General features: G+C 37.3%; 2 protein-coding genes and 1 long non-coding RNA gene across 4 annotated transcripts; 1 reads left to right on the plus strand and 2 right to left on the minus strand.

Annotated features, from left to right (window-relative positions):
- Positions 1-51: 51 nt before the first annotated feature.
- On the plus strand, positions 52-11,794 carry LOC141386172 (uncharacterized). Its single transcript, XR_012407615.1, has 3 exons — positions 52-2,404; positions 4,055-4,362; positions 11,681-11,794. It is a non-coding gene; the product is annotated as an uncharacterized lncRNA (long non-coding RNA).
- Positions 6,253-12,408, minus strand: si:ch73-109d9.3. The gene is made up of 3 exons (XM_005160085.6): positions 11,666-12,408; positions 9,311-9,429; positions 6,253-7,764 (listed from the first exon to the last, which is right to left on the minus strand). The coding sequence occupies exons 1-3, from the start codon at positions 11,949-11,951 to the stop codon at positions 6,757-6,759; spliced, it is 1,413 nt and encodes a 470-aa protein (XP_005160142.1). The 5' UTR covers positions 11,952-12,408; the 3' UTR covers positions 6,253-6,756.
- Positions 12,409-15,121: 2,713 nt separating this feature from the next.
- On the minus strand, positions 15,122-23,966 carry si:ch73-109d9.2. Of its 2 annotated transcripts, none has more exons than NM_001244778.1 (4): positions 23,323-23,966; positions 21,252-21,379; positions 17,220-17,328; positions 15,122-16,654 (listed from the first exon to the last, which is right to left on the minus strand). In NM_001244778.1, the coding sequence occupies exons 1-4, from the start codon at positions 23,597-23,599 to the stop codon at positions 15,666-15,668; spliced, it is 1,503 nt and encodes a 500-aa protein (NP_001231707.1). In that variant the 5' UTR covers positions 23,600-23,966; the 3' UTR covers positions 15,122-15,665. The 2 variants fall into 2 exon arrangements, with proteins under 2 accessions (NP_001231707.1, XP_005160128.1); XM_005160071.4 differs by having other exon boundaries at positions 15,122-16,651; positions 23,323-23,926.
- Between the last annotated feature and the right edge of the window lie 1,975 nt (positions 23,967-25,941).

Genomic DNA, 25,941 nt, shown 5'->3' on the forward strand with positions numbered 1-25,941 from the left:
TGGACTGGAGAATGACCTGCACTACTATCAGTCTTCTTCTGCTGTGATTAGCATGTTATGAAGAAGGTATGATACATTACATGATGACTTTTTTTTTTACATGATGACGTTTTTATTCAGCAAGTGTAGTTTCTATTTTTCAAATGTTGAATGTGTTGTGCATCAACATGGCTGCTGAATTTTACAGATTGGGTAGGCCAGGGGGTTCAAGTGGTTTGGAAGACCCACTCCTCAATGACAAAGAATTCATTCATGAGCTCATTTGTCTTATTTTGACTGCTGTGCCATCATAAATAATAAAAATAAGCAATCAAAAAAGGCTTTAAGACCATGCGGAATTCTAGTGTGACTTAGTTAATCCGTTTTGGCCAATGCAAATAATCTAACAGCAGGTGTCCAAGAAAACATCTGACATAAGTGAAGTCGTCTTTCACTACTGTTTTTAAATAGAGAAACAAATGACAAGTAACTTTTATTCTAAATGATCAAAAGGTGTGGCTATGATGACCATCCAACAAGCTAATTCAGCTAAAATAGTGCTTAAAATGTAACCTAAATTCAGTATTTTAATGTCATAACTCAAAGTTCACACTTAGCTGATGACTGATTATAAAGCTTGTTTGGCAAGCTGTCCTGGGAGAGAGCCCTGAGCTCTTAAGATCCTCGAGCCCGGGGCTCCCTCCCATTTGCAAGGTGAGAAGGGAGTTTGAGCTCAGGTAGATCTCGAGAACCCCCCTGCTGTAGTAGCTAATGAACAGTGATTGCTCTTAAGAGATTACCACTTATTAGGAGCATGTCTATGCCGATTTGAATAAGTCAATTAACTTAAGTTGCATGTTTTTGGACAGTGGGAGGAAACCCATGTAAGCACGGGGAAAACGTGTAAACAGAAACATCCACTGGCTTGGTAAGGACTAGAGCCAGTGACTTTCTTACTGTGAGGCAACAGTGCTAACCACTGGACCACCGTGCTGCCCATCTAGGATAGGAGGAGGAGTAGGGGTGGAAGGGAGGATTCTTTAAAATGAAGATGGCTGTTATATGGAACTTAGGGTATTTATAGTGGCTTAGGAATGGTCTGATTGGTGTATAATAAATTAAATAATGCGGGACCAGGCGCAAACAATCATAAGCATGTGATTCTTTCGAAATTAGTTAATAAATAAACTTCACCTAAATAGAAAATGAGGCGTATAACTACAACAAGGTCCACTTTTTTGAGAAAAGAACTACCCCTTTCCCCAGGCTAGCTACGGGTCTGGTATAAGATTGTGATGGTATGATAACCTTGGATAAAAAGATCAAGATTTCACAATATTGTGATTACTGATTTAAATTAAATTCTTTTATAAAATTTCTGGTTTAAAAGCAAAAAGACATTTTCCATTTAAACATAATATATTTTAGCAAACATTTAAAATATTTCTGAGCATTAAACATATCAGGCTTAATAATTAAAATAAATCAGACTTCTGCTGTCTTCATTTCAAAAACACATTTATTTACAACTTTTAAAAAAAGACATCTTTGGATATCTTTTTTTTCCTTTGGATATAAATCTGGTCCATAGCATGCTTGGATATTAGCAAATAAGTTATTTGTTCTCTTTTAAGCGTTTCCTGATTAGTGGGCCGAGCAGTAGCTTTTGATGTGGAGGGTCCTTTTTTTCTGGAGACACTGCTGCCCTTAAAACGAAATAAAAATAGAAAAAAAATGCATTTTTTATGTTTTATATATATTTTTATATATAAAATACTTAAATTTATATCTACCATAGCCATCAGGAGATGGGTACACTGTGGTCATAAAGGGATGAACATGGTCAACAACAATACTCAGGTAGGTTGTGGCGTTGACACGATTCTCAATTTGTACTAATGAGCCCAAAGTGTGCAAAGAAAATATCCCCCACACCATTACACCACCACCACCACCACCAGCTCGAACCGTTGATACAAGGCAGAATGGATCCATGCTTTCATGTTGTTGACGTCAAATTCTGACTCTAACATCTGAATGTTGCAGCAGAAATCGAGACTCATCAGACCGGGCAATGTTTTTCCATTTTTCAATTGTCCAATTTTGGTGAGCCTGTGCAAATTGTAGTCTCAGTTTCCTGTTCTTAGCTGACAGGAGTGGCACCCAGTGTGGTCCTCTGCTGCTGTAGCCCATCTGCCTCAAGGTTTGTCATGTTGTGCATTCAGAAACGCTCTTCTGCATACCTTGGTTGTAGCGAGTGGTTATTTGAGTTACTGTTCCCTTTCTATCAGTCTGGCCATTCTCCTTTCCAGATCGTCTTGACCATGTCTACACGTCTAAATGCATTGAGATGCTGCCATGTGATTGGCTGATTAGAAATTTGCGCTAACCAGCAGCTGGACAGGTGTACCTAATAAAATGGCCGGTGAGTGTATGCATTACTTTAAAATACAATAGGAAAGGACAATGCGCCAGTTAAATGTGTGCAAAAATAAAAGCATCTTAAGTACAAACGAATAAGACTTCATGACCAATGAACATACTGTAAGTATGCTTCCAAACAACTGTAGGAGAGTTTAATTGGGTTGACATGAACACTACAAAACAACATATTGATGACAGAAACCAAGACATGAACTTCTGGCCATTTGGTCCATTTAAATTCTAATTTCATCATTTACATCAGCAATTTTCACAGGAAAAAATAAGTGTAAATACAGTCATTTAGTCCGCAACATACATTACTTCCTGTGGTGTTCCTGAATCACCAACAATCTGTTTGCATGCATTACTGGAAGAGTTTGCTCGGTGTGTGATGTGACACAGTGTGTGGCTTTAAATCAACAAAAAACATACATAAACTACAATGAGAAGCTCATCGGAAAGCATCAGCTCTACTGTCACTCTCTTTACAGTCTAAATAACACTACATTTTGAGTTTAATCACTGGCCACCCCTGCCTGCGTAGAATCGTAACCTACAAGATCAGCACTGACATCTTAATGTCAACAATTCAGTCCACAGCAGCAAATATACACACATTTGATCTGCAGTTTCAAAATAAAACAATAATGCTATCCTGCTGCAATAGTGAGTTTGTGCAGCGGTTGACAGAGCTAATGCTACACATCTGAATGCGTAAATCAAAAGAGATGTCATATAACAGTAATAGTAATTGAGTGAGTAGCGGTTTTATTCAATAAAGCTTATAAACTGACTTAAACACTTTAAATTGGGAAAACCAACAAACAAGCAGAGAAACCTTCCAAAAACTGCAAAAATAAAGCATATTTTAGGGAGCCTCACAGTTTACCTATTTATAAATTCACAAAGTTGTCAATGTTTTAGGATCGAGTACATTATCCCCACTGTAATGAAAAAATATACACTTTTTAATAATGAATCCATAAAGCAGTGTTTGATTGTGTGGGATATTTTTTTAAAGGCGTTTCTCATGTTGCGCATTAATATATATCAAAATATTTTGTTCATTAAACATGTCAGAACCCTGATGTCAATTTTCAAAACTCTAGACACAACACTCTAAACAGTCACTACGTTTATCAAAGACTCTCCAGTGTTTAAAACTTTGCATGTTGCATTCATTTCTTTAGAGAAGTCTTCCATTTGCAGGATCATTGATTCACATCATCCTTTTATCATGCAAATACTACAGAAACATTACTTTAGATCACCAGCAAACAAGATGCACATCGATTCAGTAAACAATTATTAGCAATCATTCAATATTGCTGTTTAAAATATATAATACAGGTTTCATTATGGTTTATGCATGTAGAGGAAACAGTACAAACAGTGGAATCACTGAACTAATGTTTTGTTCATTAAGAATGTATGTATACTGTAAACAAAACAAAACAGAATAGCAGAGTTAAATAAGTGTCTCTGACTGCACATTCCCAAATCAAAAAGCAGCAAATAAAATGTCATATTTGTCAAAATATTGCAAAAATATTTTTTTCAGCCATATCATATACATACAAATGTGTGTGTGTGTGTGTGTTTATATAAAGCCAATTTATAGGTAATGTTTATTCATTCATTTTCTTTTCAGCTTAGTCCCTTTATTAATCTGAGGTCACCACAGTGGAATGAACCGCCAACTTATCCAGCATATGTTTTTGCGCAGTGGATGCCCTTCCAGCCGCAACCCATCTCTGGTAAACATTCATACACACTCATACACTACGAACCATTTAGCCTACCCAATTCACTGCATGTCTTTGGACTGTGGGGGAAACTGGAGCACCTGGAGGAAACCCATGTAAACGCAGGGAGAACATGGAAACTCCAAACAGAAACGCCAACTGACCCAGCCGAGGCTCGAACCAGCAAGCTACTGCACCATCGCATCACCCATAGGTAATATATTTGTAGGTAAAATATAGAACATAATAGGTAATATATTTACATAACATGTACAAATTTGTAATTCTAAATTTTTGCAATATCTTGACATCTATGACATATTTTTGTATATATAAAGCACTAGTATGTCAAAAATGTAATTTGCATATATGTATTTCCGTATATCAGACTTCTATTTGGGATCTTTCCATCAATCTGGTCTTGTGGATTTGGCCACAGGTTCTTACATACAGTAATGTCAAATATAAAAAAACACTGTCTGTAAAAAGTGGTACATGGAACATAGAAACCATATATATGGAATAAGGATGGTCTAGTTGGGCCATCGTCTGTGGTAACTGAAGTCATTTGAAATTTCCTGAAACTTTCATCATCTAAATATGTAATATTGTACATCAGCTTCCATGCATCAAGAGTAATGCAACAGTAACTTATCATTTTGAGCATTTTGAGAGTTAAGAGTTTTGGAAAACTGTGCAATTTTGGCAATGGTTGGGAATTTTGTGTTTTGTGGTTGGGAAAATATGACACCAGGGTTCTGAAATTTGTGGTAAAAAAAAAAAAAAAAAAAAGAAAGCTAAATAGAATACCATTTAAAAGTGTGAAACCTTTTTTTAAAAAGTTTCTGAAAGCAAAGTGAAACTGTTATATTGTGAAAACCATTTAATTGATTTTAAAATGTAATACTGCTCCAGTTTTCAGTGTCAAACAATCTTTCACAAATCATTATAATGTGCTGAATCGATGGTCAAAAATAACTTTTAGATATCAAAATTGAAAAAATAAAATTGCTAAACTTTAAACTGAAAATTGCTAAAAATTGTGTAAACTAGATCCACTTTTTAGGATTCACTGATGAATAGAAAGCTGAAAAAAGAACCATATTTATTTAAATTAGAAACATTTGAAGTATTTCACTGCCCGTGGAAGTATTCATTTATTTAAAATAAAAATGTTCCTACAAAAAGTTCAAATTGTAGAATGTGAGTGTATTTAGACTCCGAATGTTTTGCGTTTTTTCAGAATGGATTAATTAATATGCATCATACTCAGGCCCCTATAATACACCCGGTGCAATAAGGCGCAAAACATGTTTGATGCAATTTGTTGCTATTGTCAGACCAGCACAACCATAATTTTCCCGTTTTGAGGCACGTTGCTTAAATAGTACATCCATTTGCACCACTTTGTGGACTTTGTGGGTGTGCTGGTCTAGAAAGGAGATGTGTCAAGGCGCATTGTTGGTGCGTTGCTATTTTGAGGAACTAAAAATAGGGGCTTTTTTAGTTTATTTATGACAATTTGCTTTTATATAATGTTATTATTATTAGTAGTATTATTTATCGAATTTCAATTTATTTTAGTTTTTATAAAAAAACAAGCTCAGATTTGTCCATCTGTCGGGTTCTGGACCATATGAGGCATAAGAATAGGACGTGTGTTTGGATATAGCTTTTCTATATTACCACACTTTGTTATTTTCATTTTTTTTTTTTTTGTTTGCTGGAAATTAAAGTTGAATTTAGAAACAAATCTTTGCGCTTAACAAATAAAATTAAATGAATAGGCAAATGATGTCTTTAGTCGAGTGGGTACAACAAGTTTCCTTATCCACGAAAGTAAAGAAGTAAGAGTAAAATTGAAGAGAACGAGAAAATAAAGGCCGAATGGAGGAGGCTTGTTCTTTATCCTTGCGCTGCAGATGGTCTGTTCAACTGTTTTCTCGCTAGTTAAGCGTTCAGTTTTTACACTTACAAAGTCTGCCATGTAAATAGCAAATGCGCCATGGCGTGATGCAAATGACTCTTAAATGGAATGAGAAATGAAACTGATTTTTAACCTGTTTAATGCAGGTTATTCTCCAAACACACCCATAACTCATCAAGAGAATAAGCACAACCCTGTTAGACTATGCGCAGCGGCACAAACCTTTTTTTTTCGTATTTAAAATAGCAAAAGTAGATTCGGGACATGCCATTAATGCTTTTGCGCTATGCGCTTTAGACTTTGCGCCTAGATCCTTAAAAGAATAGCCCTCATTGTGCAAATTTTGTGTACGTGATGACTATTTCGCATATCAATACGAAAAAACGCATTTGAAAATTTCGGACCTCAGTGTGCAAAGACCTTTACACTGACGATCAGAATTTGCACTGTGTAGCATTACACCTGCCTTAACTAGGAAAGTTATCCGCTTCAATATATTTAGATTTATCACAATATAACCAGTATTTGCCTCAAGTGATCCAGTCACTGCAAAAAAAAACAAACAAAAAAAACACGTTTTTAAGAACACAAGGTTAGGGATGCATGATATCAAAAATAATTTAACCGCTAACCAAAACAACACTGATTAGCATGTGTAATGTGTAACACAACCGTATTCGGTCATACGCTGGAGTGGGTGAATTCAGAGTGAATTCTCTGATGTCTCTTTAAGTTGCATTTCTGCGTGAACCTCTTCCCGCAGTCTGCACAGATGTAGGGTCTCTCGCCCGTGTGGACCCTCCGGTGCGCTTTCAGGTTGCTCAGTTTGGTGAAGCTCCGCCCACAGATGGTGCAGCAGAACTGCCGATCGCCTGTGTGGATCTGCTGGTGCGCTCGGAGGTGACACAAATGAGAGAAGCCTTTTCCGCACTGGCTGCAATTATGCGTAGTCTTTGCTGAAATATTCCGGGCGTCCACTTGGACCCTCATATTGACCACTGGAGGCAAACTTCTTCCAGGATTCATAGTATTGAAGCTTCTTTCGCCCGCTCCTTCAGGATACTGACGGACTTGAGAGAGTTTCGGCGCAGGAAGGCTTCGGTTTAGATCTACAGCTCCATGATCGCTCATTGCCGCATTGGGATGTACAACGATTTTGGTGTTCTTCTTGACGGGTACTCTGAGATTCTGCATGGCTTGCGTTGGAACGATTTGACGTTTGACAGGTGGTGGTGGAGGAGGGAATGAGACTCGCTCCTGAACTCTGGCTGAAGGTGGGAGATGTGTTTTCTTAGCACTGTTGTGAGGCCTGATCTCCATGTCTTCCCAATCTGATGGAAGCATCACCACAACTTCTTGTTTAATGGGACTTGAGTCAGCCATTTGGGGTCTCAAGCATGGAGTTTCTGGTTCTGGCTGCGAAACGAGTGCCGAACGAGGGTCTGTTTTGGAGTTGAACCATTTTGTGGGGCTTCGGTGTCTGGCTTCGTCCTCGTCAAGTTCAGTGCAAGACGTGACTGTTGAATCTGCGCTGCGGAGGCCGTTGGTTTCTTGTACACTGCTCTGAGGATCTTTCTGTTTGTGTAGCTGAGAGTGTATTTTTAGGCACAATTGTGTGTCTCTGGGCTCTTTCGTTTCTTCTTTCACTTCTCCTGCAGGTTTTGGTTCACACACTGCCTGCTGAACAGCCTGACAAAAATGCACATAAGCTAGTTACAGAATACAAAACTTAAATATCCATGTTTTTCTTCAATATGTGAAATCTCTTACTCATTTACAGTGTCTTGTTTTTCTAGTCAAAATAGCATATTCTTCAGATGTGATGATTTAAATTGTTTTCCTGTTGCATTAAAGAAAATACTTAAGGCACTCATCTTCTATGGATGGCTGACGTGAAACTGACGTTTCGACACAGTGTCAAGATACCGAAATGCAAGTGTTTTGAAACACTGCACCCAAGCATGATTTGAAACACCCAGGTCATGCGACTAAGGTGATTTGAAACACCAAGGTCATGCGACTAAGATGATTCGAAACACCAAGGTTATGCGACTAAGGTGAGTCGAAACAGCAAGGTCATGCGACTAAGGAGATTCGAAACACCCAGGTCATGCGACTAAGGTGATTCGAAACACCAAGGTCATGCGACTAAGGAGATTCGAAACACCCAGGTCATGCGACTAAAGTGATTCGAAACACCAAGGTCATGCGACTAAGGGGATTCGAAACACCCAGGTCATGTGACTAAGGTGATTCGAAACACCAAGGTCATGCGACTAAGGTGATTCGAAACACCCAGGTCATGCGACTAAGGTGATTCGAAACACCAAGGTCATGCGACTAAGGTGATTCGAAACACCCAGGTCATGCGACTAAGGTGATTCGAAACACCAAGGTCATGCGACTAAGGTGATTCGAAACACCGAGGTCATGCGACTAAGGTGATTCGAAACACCGAGGTCATGCGAAAAGGTGATTCGAAACACCAAGGTCATGCGACTAAGGTGATTCGAAACACCGAGGTCATGCGACTAAGGTGATCCGAAACACCAAGGTCATGGGACTAAGGTGATTCGAAACACCCAGGTCATGCGACTAAGGTGATTCGAAACACCAAGGTCATGCGACTAAGGTGATTCGAAACACCCAGGTCATGCGACTAAGGTGATTCGAAACACCAAGGTCATGCGACTAAGGTGATTCGAAACACCGAGGTCATGCGACTAAGGTGATTCGAAACACCGAGGTCATGCGAAAAGGTGATTTGAAACACCAAGGTCATGCGACTAAGGTGATTCGAAACACCGAGGTCATGCGAATAAGGTGATTCGAAACACCGAGGTCATGCGACTAAGGTGATTCGAAAACCAAAACAAGACATATTTATTCACAAAGTGTTCATTCAGATGTCAGACCAATGTTAAACAAAACATGTTAGAAGAACAGAGCATTTAAAATCAAACATCTATAGCTGCATCACCCTGAATTCTAACACATCATCTCTGCATGCCAGTCAGGATGTTTTTTAAACTTAGATTTCTACATACAAACATATAAACACAAGCTAGAGTTCATCATGATAGCATTCATTGGTTATGGAGAGTCATTTTTATTGCATTAGATAATATTAAATCTAGTTTTATGTGCAAAGTAATGATTTGTTAGATTTAACATTTTCCATGGAATGTATTATAACAGATTTCATTATTAGCAACAAAAACAATACAATACATACATTCTGTTTTGGTTCTGGAGTTGCTGAAGGTTTCTCCTGATTTGTGCTTCCTTTGGGACTGCATCTCCAGCTACTGTCAGAGGCATTTTCCTGCTTTACAACAAGCGCATTGTCCAAATCTTTACAATAAAAACAGAGAAACATTCAGTCAAGCTTATATTTTGCGACTTAAACAAAGTGTATTACTTTAAATGAACAGACCATAATAATGCCACATTGGACAATGACTCAAGATCATCTGAAGAACTTAAATAATTCAAAAGTATAATCAAAATAAAATGCACAAAACTGACAACTATAGTTTCATGTTTTTGTCAACTGTTCTGTTCGTCAGCGTTACATACATTGTATGTTATTCTTCTTGTTTGAAATCTATTTGTGAGCTAAATCAGAGCAGCATATCCAATATTTTGTGGTTGTGTAATAAAAATCGAAAAAAAAAAAAAACTTTATTTCACTTTATGTTGAAAATCATTAAAATGTTTTTTTATATATGATAAACTAAATTGTCTGGATATATATATATATATATATATATATATATATATATATATATATATATATATATATATATTTTTTTTTTTTTTTTTTTTTTTTTAAAGCATAAAAAGGTATTTCAGTTTGTAATAATTAAAGAATTGTTATCGTTTCTGATGTAAATGATATAAATCATATAAATGTTTGTTGGTTTTAGGTTTCATATGGCTTATAAAATCATAATATATTACAAACACAATTCCCACAAAAAATGACTTCATTGCATCAGTTCTATGATGGAAAGAATCATTCTGAAAAAGATTTATGGTCTGTATTAGTTGCTAATGCAGTAATCAGGAAGTCATCTGGTTATCATGTGACCAGAAAATGTCCACAGCAAACTTCAAAAGTCCAAAATGATTTTTTAAAAATCGAAATAACATAACATATATTAAATAACTAAAACAGTAATGTATAACTCCGGCATAAAACATAAAAACTGAAATAATACACCTTGAAACCCACAAAAGTACGAAATGTGATTGTGACACATTGACAGGTGGGGGTCAACCGCCAACTTATCCAGCAAGTTTTTACACAGCGGATGCCCTTCCAGCCGCAACCCATCTCTGGGAAACATCCACACAAACATTCACACACACACTCATACACTACGGACAATTTAGTTTACCCAATTCATCTGACCGCATGTCTTTGGACTGTGGCGGAAACCGGAGCACCCGGGGAAAACCCACGCGAAGGCAGGGAGAACATGCAAACTCCACACAGAAACGCCAACTAAGCCGAGGTTCGAACCATCGACCCACTTGCTGTGAGGTGACAGCACTACCTACTGCGCCACTGCGCCACTGCCTCGCCCTATCAATTATTTAGATCCTCATTATTGTGAGTAAAGATCATAAAGTCACTTTAAAGCAGTGGTCACCAAACTTGTTCCTGGAGGGCCGGTGTCCTGCAGATTTTAGCTCCAACCCTAATCAAACACACCTGAACAAGCTAATCAAGGTCTTGCTAGGTATACTCGAAACATCCAGGCAGGTGTGTTCAGGCAAGTTGGAGCTAAACCCTGCAGGGACACCGGCCCTGGATTGGTGACCCATGCTTTAAAGCATTCGAAGCTAATACCTTAAAAACCGTCATTTTGTTTATGGTAAGGTTGACATTTGCATGGAATTGCTCATACAGTGTGTTGTCATAGCCAATGAATGACCCATGTAAACACACTGAGGTAAAGTTGGTTTTATTTTCACACATTTGTTTATTGACAAATTGTGACATGTGTCCTTTAATGTTTACCATGGTACTTTGAATATTCAATCTGAATTAGCATGTGGATATGACTTCAAAACAACATTAGCACTATTTAATTGATTATAAACAATACTCTGATTGTCGTTAGCTAATAACGTGATTTCCCTATTTAGAATTAGCAAAGAATACTTGTATGAAATTATATTAGGGAGAAAGTCCGAATAAATATACAAAGATAACTAATTTTACCTCAACTGAAAACACATTGAGGTGAAGTTGGTTTTATATTCATACATTTAGACTTTATCCTTGATAATACAATTTCAGAAAAGTATTCTTTGCCGTTTCTAAATAACGTTAGTCAAAACATTATGGCAGGCAATGACTATCAAAGTAAGAATTGTTCATAGTAAATAGTGCTAATGTTGTTTTCAAGTCATAATGACATGCTAATTCAGACCGAATATACAAAATATCATGGTAAACACTATAGGGAACATGTCACTAGTTGTCACTAAATGAATATGCGAGAATAAAACCAACTTTACCTCAATTGTAAACACTGCATAACTCATGATGTCAGACATTCATTAGTAAGTTACTCACTATTCTGTGTTTCAGGGCCTTTGACATGAAGTAACCTCCTCCGGGACACTGCTGTCCGACCGCAGTCCACACACCTCACCTTCTTAAACCTCTCCCGCTCCCTCAGCTTGGCCTCGGACACGATCAGCCTCCGCTTCAGCACCTCCGCCTCCCGCTTGCCCCGGTCCATTTGCTCCACGAAGCTCTCCTCCACCAGCCGGGTGATCTCGTACATGGTGGTCTTCAGGACGGTCTCCATCACCGCGGAGAGCCGAGTCTGGAAAGTGATGACTAGCGTGTCAGACATCCTGCCTGTGTGTCTGATCTGCTCGGTTTACAGAGAGGAACTGATCGCTGGATGCTCAACAGTGACCATGACATTAACGACCCCGCATCTCGATTAATATATCGGGTATTGTATTTCCTATTCAGTACTGAGTGCACACGTGAGCGGTCTGTAGACTGAGTTTCACACTTTGACGGTCGGCGATGTAACGTTAAAACCTGACGATGAAATCCGCGTTAGCATTGAGCTCATGACATCGGCTTGGCAGTTGGAAACGCGAGAGGAAATTAATCTCCTTCGGGCGCTCGTAATGGCAAATGCTCGCGTACTGTTGATATGACTGTAGTACTAGCTCAGTTGTTTTATGAATTGAGTAAAATACGTGATGTTTGGCTAATATATCATTCAGCGTGTCAAGACGAAGCGGAGCTAAACAGACAGACAATAATGTTGTTGTTGGTGACGTCACGAGTTGTACGGTGGCCTTTTTGGACAGCACGGTACTTAAAAAAAAAACAGCACGGTAATTCAACTGGTCTCTGGTGTGAAATATGAGACATATAATTTTTTTTACAGTCTACGTGTAAAATGCACCTTGTGTATTATTTTCATTCAAAACATAACTTAAGAAAACACTTATGACTTTCAAAACTTCCTCTCATTTTCTCAAAATGTAATAGACATCGCAACAGTAAAATAACAGATTTGTTGGGATTTATGTTCTTCAGTTATTATAGAAATAAAAGTTACTTACACTTATTTAAAAGAAATAACTGGTGGGAGGCATGGGTTGACTGCAGACTGAGAGCCTTAGTGTCTCACCAGTGACGATATTACCATATCGCACTGCTACGAGTGTGATATTGCGTTTATAAAACAGTTCGACGGCATAATCGTCAGTATAAGAAAATCAAACACGGAGAGTCTAAAAACAATTTCCATAAGGAACTACTTTCTTCCGCCATTCATTCACACATCTGCAGCTGACGTCAAAACAGCAGAAACTGTTACTAGTTCACCAACATCACTTTAGAGTTTGTGTTTGAATGATTCTCTAGCGTAATGTCTAAAGTGATGACAAAACAGGTGATTTTGTTCACATTTAAAATCATTTGCTGTGTTCACACCAGACACGGTTTGCAAAGATAAATCTTGCTATTAGTGAGTATATAGACGCATAAAATTAGGAGTTTACTCGCTTTATTCATGTGTCCAATTCACTGAGCTATAGACGCGGATTTGCATCATAGGCAGGACTTCTGTCTGCCTGGTGACTCTAGCTTCGTTGCTAAATGCCTAACATGGATTTTTTTGAGAGATTAGCTGAGTTTATATGCTTTAGAAAGAGTGAAAAGCACCTTTGATTCATTTGGAGCTGTGCCGCAGGAAGTCTATTTGTGTCTTTGCATTGATTTAACATGTAAATCACTTGCACTTGATGCTTCTTCAGCATCTGGTGTGAACGCAGCATAAGGCTGAACGGCACGAAATGCCATCAGTCTAGAGACATTTCCCAGTATTTCTCTTAGTCTAAACTACTAAATCTGGAATAAAAATAATAAATTTAGGCATACATTTAGATTTATGCAGTAAAATTGCGTAGAAAAAGTTCACCAATGTGGATTACAGTTTTAACAAACACTATGTTGTATATTTGACGGTTATGCATAAATGCAGTTATCTGCAAGTACCAATAAGGTGAATGCATCTTAAGATAAACGATTAGCACATTTATATACATAATAATAAATCCAATCAGTTAAATTAAAACTGCTAGGCAATTCATAAAATATATAAAACACTTTAGTGACAATAAATTAGCACTTGCTCCAGTAAGATTGAGAATGCATACGTGAAATACATTAAAGATATTGGTTTAGGTAACACACAAATATATACATACATCATCTGTTGAACTGCATTCCAATCATCGCAAATACTGCAGAAGACCTATTGGAACCTGCATGGACCCAAGATTCACACAGAAATGCAGAGTGGATGGCAACATCAACAGCCTGAGGTATCAAGACATTTGTGCTGCCCATCACATTACAAACCACAGCAGAGGGCAAATTCTTCAATACTTCAGCCTCCACATAAAAGTTCCTGAAAGCAAAGAAGGTCAAGGTGCTCCAGGATTGACCAGCCCAGTCACCAGATATAAACATAAATGAGCATGTCTGGGAAAAGATAGAGGAGGTATTGAAGATTAATCTAAATAATCTTGATGAACTCTGGGATTGCTTCAAGAACGCTTTCTTTGCCATTCCAGATGACTTAATTTAAAAGTTGAGTCATTGCAGAGATGTATGGATGCAGTCCTCCAAGCTCATGGGAGTCATACACAATATTCATTCTTTTTCCACTGCATCATGACTTTATATTCTATACTGTACATTATTTCTGTTAACTGACAAGACTTGTCTAAGCAAGGTCAGACCTTACTGTCCTAATTGAATAATTAAAAAGCAAGACATGATCATAATTTATTTTGGTAAAATAAGCGTAATCTAGAGGCCTTTGCCTTTCATATAAGCCACTTCTGATGCCAAGTGATCAACTAGAAGTCAAGTTATTATTTGTTGTTCCTAAACATCAATAGGCAACAAATTTTTGCCAGGTAGTTTGTGTGTGTGTGTGTATGTATGTGTGTATATATATATATATATATATATATATATATATATATATATATATATATATATATATATATATATATATATATATATAGACCATTTCAATGTGGTCATGTTATTGGCCCATGAACATTTCCTGCTTATCAAACTATTTCAGAACTGTCACAAAAGGCAATTCAATCATAACCTAATGTTAGAACATCAATCATGACATTATTTATCAATATGTCACACTTTCTGGATTCTCTGAAGTTATAGAAATTAGAAATGTAAAATAGGAAATACGTTGGGACCATTTTTGTTTACATCCCGCAAAATGGTCTATACTTCTATACTAGGTTACAGTACTTAAACCATTATTCTTCATGTATGTTTGTGTTTTAAATGCTTGATTCTGATATACTTATAAGGTCATTTGAGTAAACAAACAGCTCTGAAGTACCTATAAATAAACTGTCAGTCAGCCGCTCTGACTTCCTGTTATGGCCTCATGATCAGCTTGTATGTACATCATTTCATTCAGAAGGACTGTAAAGAAGGTAAATAAACAATGAGTACATGAAATAAACAGAGGATTTAATAATGCTCAAAGTAAAAATGTTACATTTGATCATTTAATCACAGAACTTAAATGAACGGACACACACATTACACATTTTAAGAAATATGCTCATTTGCTAGCTTTTTTTTTTTTAAATAAACGTTAATAAATCGACAGAGCAAGACAGTGATAAGCAATGTCTTACCAATTTGTATCAAATATCAATATTAAGATTTTCATCCGATGCCAAATTGATCACATTATTCATAAAGGCCCTGAAACGGCATCATTTACTCCCCCTCATGACCTGCTAAACACAAAAAGCATGTTGAAAAAGTGGAAGATGCTCAGGAAAAAATGAAAGTTGTGCAGGTTTTATGACAAAAGGGTGAGTAAATATTAGAGTATTGATTTACGCTTGGACTTTAAAAAAAAAAACACATAATATGAAGATGATGTAACTTAAATGGGAAGTTTTATAGTAGAACAGTTATGCTTGTTATCTTAGGTCCAGTCAGGATTCATAACCTTCGAAATACCTCTACAATTGCGAAGTTGTCACTGACTATTCATGTCAGCATGTTTGCGCTGATGTGATCTCAGATGGTCCAGTCGTTTGAAGCTCAGTCCGCATATAACACAGCAGTACGGTCTTTCTCCTGTGTGCGTACGCTTATGGACTTTCAAGATGTCCGCCCGTGTAAAGCTCTTACTACACATGGTGCACTTGTGTGGTTTCTCCTGCGTGTGAATCCGCTGATGCAGCTTCAGATTCCACAGTCGGCTGAATTTATTCCCACATAGCGTGCAAGCATAGGGTTTGTCTCCAGTTTGGCTGCATCTGTGTTTGCGCAGATCGCTGAAGGACGTAAAGCCCTTTCCGCAGTCGCTGCACAATTGGAGGCCTTCCCGCTCATGGACACGCTGGTGGACTTTCAGGTTGCAAGCCTGAGTGAAATTCTTCCCACAATGGTTACAAGTGTGCGCTCGCTTGGTTAAGGGCTTGTTGGCTGCTAATGCTTGTCCAATGTTAGGCTTCAGAGACTGATTCACTGGATGTCCCTTATAAACTGCACTAGTATCAGTGTCTTTACTGTATAGTTGGTGTCCTCTATGTCCTGTGCTTCCTGCAACCCCACTGTGATCTTCAGCCGGGACGCTCATGTCTTGCAAGTGGCCATCGGCGTTTATAAGTAAACAGTGCATGTCTCTGTCCATGTCTTTTGCTTCTTGGTTGACCTGTGCAGGTAAAGTTCCTGCGTTTCTTCTCTTGATGGAAGATCTGGCATCGTCCTCGCCTATGCTCAGGTCATTTTGAACTGTTTCTCTGAGGCCGTCCAGGTCTCCCATGTCCAGCTCGTGCACGCTGTAGCTCACCAGCTCTTCTGCATCGTATCGCGTTCGGTATGGCAGGCCCTGGACGTCTGCGATTCCTGGATATGCTTCACCGTTTACGCTCTGGTCAAGTCCAGAGCTCCATTCATCTTGAATCTGCTGGAGCTCCTGCTCACTGTAAGTATGAGCGGAGAAATCTGATGTCTCAGCTGCTGGAGGAGAACAAAAACACATATTCTAATGCATTCAGATAGTTTTGAAGGGGTTTATTTGTAGGAATTTCTATGTATTAATTCAAAGAGATTGAGATTATATTGCCATAAAATGATAAGTTGTCATTGAGTTTACTTCATTATTGTGACATTTCCAGTTTGAATTGAATACTGAATAGAGGGCACAGTTTTATTTTAGTGCACCTCCTTGCAATTTCTTATTCACAACAAACTAGCAGAAGTGGTGTAGTGGTTTTCTTGGTTTTTCTCTTACTCAATCAAACTCAGTCTGGAGGTTATGAATATCAGAAGAATATACTTTATTGTCGACAACAAAGGAGAACTTTCAGGAGACCCCCAGTAGCATCTCTGTCTGAGAAATTCTCCTTTGTTGTCGACAATAAAGTATATTCTTCTGATATTCATAACCTCCAGACTGAGTTTGATTGAGTAAGAGAAAAACCAAGAAAACCACTACAGTGGTTAGGGATATTTTCGCTAAGTACAGCAATCTAGTTTCTGTGTTCTTCATATATCCCCCTGTTGAATCAGATTTAAATTATACCTGCGGTATCCAGAGTCCACCCATCATGAAGCTCCTGATTAGCGCTAGTCACATAAAGAGTCTCCTCTTTTAACACACAGTCCAGTTTCTTGTCCTCTGTACCAGCAGGCTACAAAAAGAAGACACAAGTGTGCACAATATTAAAGTCTCAAAGTTTGCTCAATTCCGATTGGTTGCTCATGTCTGAATATTTTTCCTGTTCATTTACATGTTTTTTTTTTATCGTGACTTGCAATACAATTTATGATGTTGCGCATACATAAAGGCGGATTTTAGCATCTGCGCCACACTAGCCAGAAATTGAAGAAATTGTCTTGCTTTTAGCTCTTGTTGGAATATCTATCTCTATTCCATGCGTGTTCAAGAGAAAAGGTCTGGAGAGGTTTTTCTTCAGTGTCAAAAATCGTAACAATTTATTGGATACAAATGAATAATTCGATGACAGAGCTCTGGGTTACGTTACCCCAATGCAATACAAGAATTACATTCAAGAGGTTCGCAACTAACATACGTTTCCTGACTTCACCATATATACACAACCAATCTTAACAGGTGGAGTTTTGGTGTAACGTCACTTGTCAGTCATTGTTCAGTCCTCCATTGGCCGCCCCTTCGACATACTTCCTCTTTCTCTGCCCAACAACAAAGTATACATCTTTCTGTGTTCTGTGTTCAGTTTTAACACCTCTCTTCAGACAGGAAGTTTCTGCAGAGCTGAATTTAATTTTGGACCCGCATCTATCTACTTCTGTAAAAATGCTAATTAGTATGCACAGCACTCACCCACAACATTAGAACTTCAGTTAATATATGACCCTTACATAACTAATACAAATAATTGTTTGATTAAAAGAAAAACAGACAAAAATAATAAAAAATGGTTCCTATTATCCAATACTCTGCGAAATATGCGATGTTCGGCCAACTTTAAAATAATTTTAAAGTGGAGGAGGGAAAGAGCCATCATGGCAGCTTGCGCCTATAGTTTACTTGTGGTGCCCTCCAGCAATCAGAGGAATTTATGGGTACGAGTGAAGCCTGGTTTATACTTCTGCGTCAGGTGACCGGCGTAACTCACGGCGCATGCAACGCGCGTAGCTGTGCATTTATACTTCTGCGCGCTGCCTCTGTTGGTCTGCATTAACACTTCCAAAACGCTAGTTGGCAGTGAGGTGTAAATGTTCCTCTGTGTCGAGTTTCGTCGCTTCTGTTTTACTTTTCCTGAACACTTCCTGGTTGTACAAGTGACTCAAACTCGCTCATTTTGGAGGCAGGAACCGGTGGACGTGCAACAACTTTAACTATGAGGTAAACACAAAACAAAACTTTCTATCCGGAGCTCCTTCACGGGACTCCACACTTGTAAACAATCGCTCGCGCCATTCGCGCGGCTCTCGGTCCCGCCCAGACTCGTCAGCGCTACCAAGCCGACCAATCATAGAGCTTGCACTACACGTTGTTGCAACGTGTAGTTACATTTTTTGAGAGGTGCACGTCAGTGACGCCGATGGCCACGGCGAAGGGCTATGCGTCAGCGCCGTAGCATACGCCGGCGTTTGACGCAGAAGTATAAATCAGCCTTGAGATCTCAGATCTGGTGGGAGCAAATACTGGCGACTGACCCCTTTCCTCCTCTATGTTTCCTCTGTTGTTGCTTACCGCATCGGTGTCTCCACACATGCTCTTTCTTCTTCCTTCTAAACCGCAAAGAAGTACCACATTGTCGCAAGTTTAATGACGTACAAAACGGAATGCCCAATAAATCCGATCTGCCTGTTTACACGATCATCACATTGTCACATATCTGATTTATATCTGACTTATTTCCACATATGATGGAGGCCTGTAAACGATCTCTGTATATGCGAATGCATGTTTTTTTTTGTGCCTTTACGCGGTCATAGAACAGATCCGATTTCTGCCACATATGAGCAAAAAAATCTGAATTGGGTCACATTTAACTGGCAATGTAAACAGGGCCAAAGATACAGAAGCATGTCAAGCTTCAACTGTCTACAAACTTGCTCCAATGCACTGGTTGTCAGTGGGACTGAGGGAGCTCTTAATTCAAGCATGCAACAAACTGTAATAGAAGGGTAGGTAAAAGGGTAGACTGTACGACTGGAAAAGCTATCGAAGATTAAATTACGACATTTTGATTAAAAGATTTACAAGATTTGTAACAAATAATACACATGCATGAATGCAATGTTTACCATAACAATAACAACACAGATTTAAAAAACAGATGACTTAACTAGGGATGGGTATTGTTAAGGTTTTAACGGTATTACTAGTTTCATCGATACCACTTATCGGTTCTGTACTTTAACGGTTCTCTTAACAGTACTTTTTGTAGTGTTTTTTATGGAAAAAAAACTAATTGAACAGAATTAACAACTTTGTTTTATTATCACATTTTAATGTAAAATTAAACAAAACTAATAATTGTAAAACAAATAAAATAAAATAAAAACATTTCCTGTAAAAGAATGTACAATGGTTTGAAGGAAAATGACCATTCTTCTAGAGAAGAATCAACATGTTTGCCTTTTCTGGCAGAAGTTGGGATTTTTCTAGGTTTATTGTGCTCCCTGCAGTTGAAAATACCCTCTTTGAGTTGCAAAATGCAGTTAAATGAGATAATGGTTATGATTTTTTATTAACACATCCACATAAATGAGTTAACAGGGTATTGAGAGTTAACTGTGTTTTTAATACAGTTTTGGGGCATCTTACAATAGAAAAATAAGCTGTTTTTTTATAATTTCTTAATAAGCATTGTTTATTAGGCTATTCATAGGCTATATTTTTAAGTACAGCTGATGTAAAAGCATTTTTAATGTTTAAGACTTATTTAGGCTACTGCAAAAAAAACTGTTTCATTGTTATCCAATGTGTGTTTTTTTAATTATTAATGTTATACTAATTTAGGTGATTGACTGCTGGCATAACGATGTGGATGATGTAAAGCTACCATTAGTAGCTAGGCAGTCAAAACTTTGCATTGCAGTTAATGCAGTTTTGAAAGATACTTTCACCTAGCCAGACTGCTTGCGTTTCCACTTATAAAGGAAAACAACTTGTTGCGTTTGTTGCAACAGGCATTGTCACTGTCCACTCGGGAAATACAACTCATTTGGTTCACTCCGCAAGCTTACGAGCTGTGCGAGCACCAGTCTGTGTCGCAAGCTATGTGTGTGCGTGTGCAAAAACTGATAACTGTGAAGACTTTTATACTTGATGTGTTCGCTGGAAACACAAGCATTTCTCATGTGAGATTGCCAACTGTGCAGACGAATATTAAATATCGCAAATTAGAAAAGGTTGGTCAGTTAAATTATGCTACTGTAAGTAATGTTTATTCAGCAATAATTCTCCAGTACCAATGGCAGAACCGTAAACACCAGAGCTTATCGATACTATGGTCTTTTATAATGTAGCACCAATACCGATAAAGTACAGCGTTTCGGTACCCATCCCAACTTTTAATTTTATTAATAATTATACATTTGCCACAGGAAGATAGCAATTAATTAGAATTAAATCACCAAAGTGACTATGCAAAGATTCAATTGTCATGCACATCTTGTCAGGAATGCACAGTTGTGTAAACAAAAAATCCAAAATTCCCGAAAGCAGTTACTGGATAAACAAGATTAAACTGCTTTCATTGATTTACCGTGACTAATAAACACACATCATTTCATGGATTTATTTTTTCAAACTTTGGGCTAAAGTCATGAAGCAAGTTTGGATTAAAAAAGTTATTATACAAGGTAATTTTCACAGGGACATATTTGCAACAGCTGCACAAACCGCTGTCATTATAACAGACCAATTATGTTGATTTCAGTATCATCTGATTAGATCATCTACAATTTCGAACACAGTTTTGCGTAGCTTGTCAGTGAACTACAACTCCGTGTATTAAATGCTGCTCCACTTGAAAGCAAGTGCTGAAGAGTTATTGCTCATTAAAGAACCAGCTTTGCTGATCAGAAAAAGGTGCTTTACCATCAGTCTACTCACCTCTGTTGTGTTGGTGGATGTGCTTTGGTCTTCTGATCTCGCCTTTCCTATAAGCGTGTTGGTCTCCAACTCACAGCTTTCCCATTTCCCATCTGGAACGTGCTCCTGTTTGAGACTGCGTTCGTTTTCTACATGAGGTCAAGGGTGAATGCAACTGTGAGGGCACTGAACACACAGTCCTTTAATTATCTTTAAACATACATAGGGAAGTAGTTTGCTTTTTTAAGTACCTCTATTATAATGCAATACAATATAATATGAGTTTCAATTTTATAATTTCTGAAATTTTAGGAAAAATATGTATAATACTTTTTATAATATTCACAACACCTTGTGTTGAAAAAAATATACAGTTCAAAAATAGTACAATATAGTAGCTGTGTGTGTGTGTGTGTGTGTGTGTGTATATATATATATATATATAGATAGATAGATGGATGGATGGATGGATGGATGGATGGATGGATGGATGGATGGATGGATGGATGGATGGATGGATGGATGGATGGATGGATGGATGGATGGATGGATGGATGGATGGATAGATAGATAGATAGATAGATAGATAGATAGATAGATAGATAGATAGATAGATAAAGATCTGCTGTTTTTACCTGACTTGATTATTTGTTTTACTTTTTTCTTTTGCAAATTGTGATTTAAGCTAAATTACTTTTTAATGTAGCAGTTTTCTTTCTGATTATAAAATGGGTCAATCCGACCGCGAAAATAACATTATAGCAAAAACAAACACAAAACATAACCCAACTTTATTTTCTCAAATGGACAATTAGGAAAAATTGAGATATTGGAAATTATTACTGCGAACAAACCTGATAGGGAATTATAATTTCAAGGAATTATGATAGGGAATTATGATTTTTTTTATGAATAATTTGCATTCAAAGTATTTTTACAGTTCAGTTTTAGCGTTCTTCATGTTAACAATCTCATTGCTTTGGTAGTGCACTTTGAAAACATTGACGTCATTTTGAACACAGCCGTGGCTCATGGCGAAAGCTATAGGTGACCTAATATTTAGAAGTGGAATTTATGTTACGCCTCCAAAGCATATAAAAAAATAAATAAAAAAAAAACATGGCATATGTTAATGCTTTTAATTTATAGTAGGTTATTTATTAAGTATCTGTACTGTATACGACACGGGCCTGTTGGCTAGAACCAGGCACGTGCACACATAGGGCTCAACCTGTGCAGTGCACATGCCCTTTTTAGTCATGAACAGAAAGTGCCCTTCCAAAACTATCAAAAGTGCCCCCGCGACCCCCCCCCCCCCCCCCCCCCCCCCCACCACCACCACCCTCACCACCCTTTCAGTACGCGCGACAACACCGCTGATCAAAGAAATGATGGGGTTCATCTTTAAAGAAGTTGTTACCACCCAGTTTATAGCATCATTATTGGCGTTTTACGTTTTAATTAACGTGGTTCAAATGATGGATCTGTGACGGAAAAACTACGATTTTGGGAAACACTCATCACTACATCGTTCTTTTCCAAAAAGGTACTTTTCCCTGTACTATGATAGGTCAGCCGCGAGTTACGTCGTTGTTCGGGAAACGCACCCCTGATTGAGAATTATGCTTGTGGTGAATTATTATGGTAAACAGGCATGGGACGATAACTGTGTTCAAGGTGTACCGCAGTGTGGAAAAGTCAAGGTTTAAAAACTATAACAAAAAAAATTGCTATACCTTTAAAAATAAATATATATATAAATATATATATATATATATATATATATATATATATATATATATATATATATATATATATATATATATATTTTTTTTTTTTTTGGCAGTAATCTCAATACCGTGATATTTATATTTATATGTATATATACACATATACACACACACACACACATATATATATATATATATATATATATATATATATATATATATATATATATATATATATATTTTTTTTTTTTTTTTTTTTTTTTTTTTTTTTGCAGTAATCTCAATACCGTGATATTTATATCCAAGGTTATCATACCGTCAGAATTTTATAACGGTAACTTAATGCCTAATGGTAAACAAACCTGACTGTGTCGCCTTCTCTCGTCTTTCCTCGTCCCGTACTCGGGATTTGTCGCACTGCACACACCTCAGTCTCCGAACACTCGTCTCTTGTTTCTTCCGCTTGGACTCGCTCCACTGCAGCCTCTTCTTCAGGGTCTCCACCTGCTCTCGGCTGCGGGACACCTCCTTCACGAAACTGTCCTCCACCAGCCGGGTGATCTCAAATATGGCAGCTTTGAACACGGTCTCCATGACCCCGGACAGCTGGGACTGAAACGAGTGTACGACGTCCGACATCGTGAAGAGTATGTATGAATGGGTGAAAAGCCTTTAACTAGCCTAAGATATCCGAACTACTTTCCTTCATAAACAAACTAGCTTCATCCAGCGAGTGATATTAGCATAGTGTTGGTGTGCAGCTGTTTCTAATGAAGCATCTTATATTTTTGTCAGATTTGCACTCCATATATTTGCGAGCAAACGCCAGCGATGGTTTTGTGATATTACTAGTTAACTGTAACTACCGTTTTTTTACTCTCATTAATTTCATATTTAGACTATATAACATAAAGGAGACGCTGTGAATCCGTGCCGAGCCAAAACATTCCCTTGTTCTGCAGAGCTGGAGACAAACCGGAAGTACTTCCAGAGGCAGTCATACGGATCGAAATTAAGGACAACCTTAAAGGGACCGCTCACAAAAAAAAATACAATTGTGTTTTCTACAGGGGCTTTCTATGCTTAATTTCACTCAAAATATGATAGTTACTTTTACTTACCTAATTTTAGATTGTAGAAATTAGAAACTAATCGTATTAGACCTAGTTGTCACCACCACCATTCACATTCGCTGTGAATAAATGTAAACATTGCAGGCTACAGAGTCACAATGGTAGATTTCGACTATAGCATAACAATGGTTTAAAAGTGTATTCAACTGAACTGGTTGCAGTTTTAAGCAATTTATCATGCAATATTGACTTACATTTTTCTTATTCATTAACATAAAACTGACTGGTTTTAGAAAACATGAAGCACTGCTTGCACTGTCTTGTGTACTGCTGAGGGGAGTCATCATGGCATTTAGGCCCATTGAAAGTGACTAAATTATTGTAAATAAATGTTAATCAGTCGTTTTTTAAATAAGAAATATTTTAGTTTAGTTATTTTTATTATTTAATGTATATAACACAGTCCAAGAGCTATCTGGGATAGCTTCCTGCAACGCAGTGTATTTTTAGTTCCGGATTACCTTTGAACAAATGGGAGATGTTGTGGAAAAATCTGCGGTGCAAAGAAAAACTCAGAAGGCTGCAGAGATAATGCTTAGCAAGCTTGCTTTATCTTTAATGCATGTACATGGACCTCTTGTCACAATCAGACAGAGAAGGCAAAATAAAAAGAGAAGTTCCTTCTTTTATGGTGTGAAATAAACAGGATGCTCTTCTAAAAGCTCATGCACACATTCCGAAAATTAAAATTTATTTTGACAACCCAGAGTCTGACACTCAAGGGTACGGCCATATCATGAGCAGTCAGAAGGGAGAAGATAAGCACATTATATTAATCCTTCATTTGAATATTTGATAAAAGTGTATAGTGCATTTAATTAACGTTAGCACGCACATTGCAATTTTCCCATAACAGAGACTTCTCTGGAAAATTTAGAAATGAAAATATTAATATGGCATGTTGTGAGACAGTGTTGGGCATGTGTCCAAATGTTTCTCCTTCAATACTGAACTGCTTTCTGGGTTTGAAATTGATTGCTTAAGTTATTAATAATAGGAATAAGCTATTGTTTATTGAGGAAAGTACAACATTTTTACTTAATAATTAAGTTAGCTTCCTCAATAATTGATTTATTTTTACTTTGATGCTTCTGTGAATATCAATTTAGATTATCTGTTATATGTAAATGTTCCAACTTGAGTAAAATTCTTTATTAAATCTTCTCCTATTTCCTGTTAAGTATGTCTATAAGTGCAATTAGTTTATTCATTTATTATTTACTGATCAGTTAGTGTTTCTCCGTTTGAATGAATTAAGACACTGTCCTGTCGCCACCTACTGGGTGGATTTAATTTGATATCTTCACTACCTTTTAATTAATAATGTTACATGGGATGTCAAAATCTAATAATGCTGAATTAAAATGTCTTGTTGTTGTTGTTGTTGTTTTTTTTTTTGCAATTGTACATTTTTACAATGAATTTGTTTGATTATTAAGAGTCACACAAAACAGTTAATTTTAATATTAAATAGACATAAGTGTTTTATGCTCATGAATAAAATATCTAAATAGAAAAAATGTCAGAGAACTGTACTGAATATAAATAATATGAAAGTGTAAAAAATATTAAAAATATTAAAGTAAATAAATAAATTGACATAAAAACAATGTTCAGCACCCATTTAAACATCTAAACTCTTTATTTGACAAATGCAAACCAACTTCATTTGCAGTAAAGACAGCCACGCAAAGCAATACACTCTGTTTAAAGTCCCATTTTCTGGTTCAAGCTGAAATCTGAATGATCTGTAGATTTTTTTTAAATGTCAGATGTCTTACCTTGAATGTAGACAACAGAAAACAGTCACAGTCTAACCATATCTGTAGTAAATATACAGCTGACTAG

The sequence above is a fragment of the Danio rerio genome, chromosome 1 (assembly GCF_049306965.1).
Source record: "Danio rerio strain Tuebingen ecotype United States chromosome 1, GRCz12tu, whole genome shotgun sequence".
NCBI classification, from domain to species: domain Eukaryota; kingdom Metazoa; phylum Chordata; class Actinopteri; order Cypriniformes; family Danionidae; genus Danio; species Danio rerio.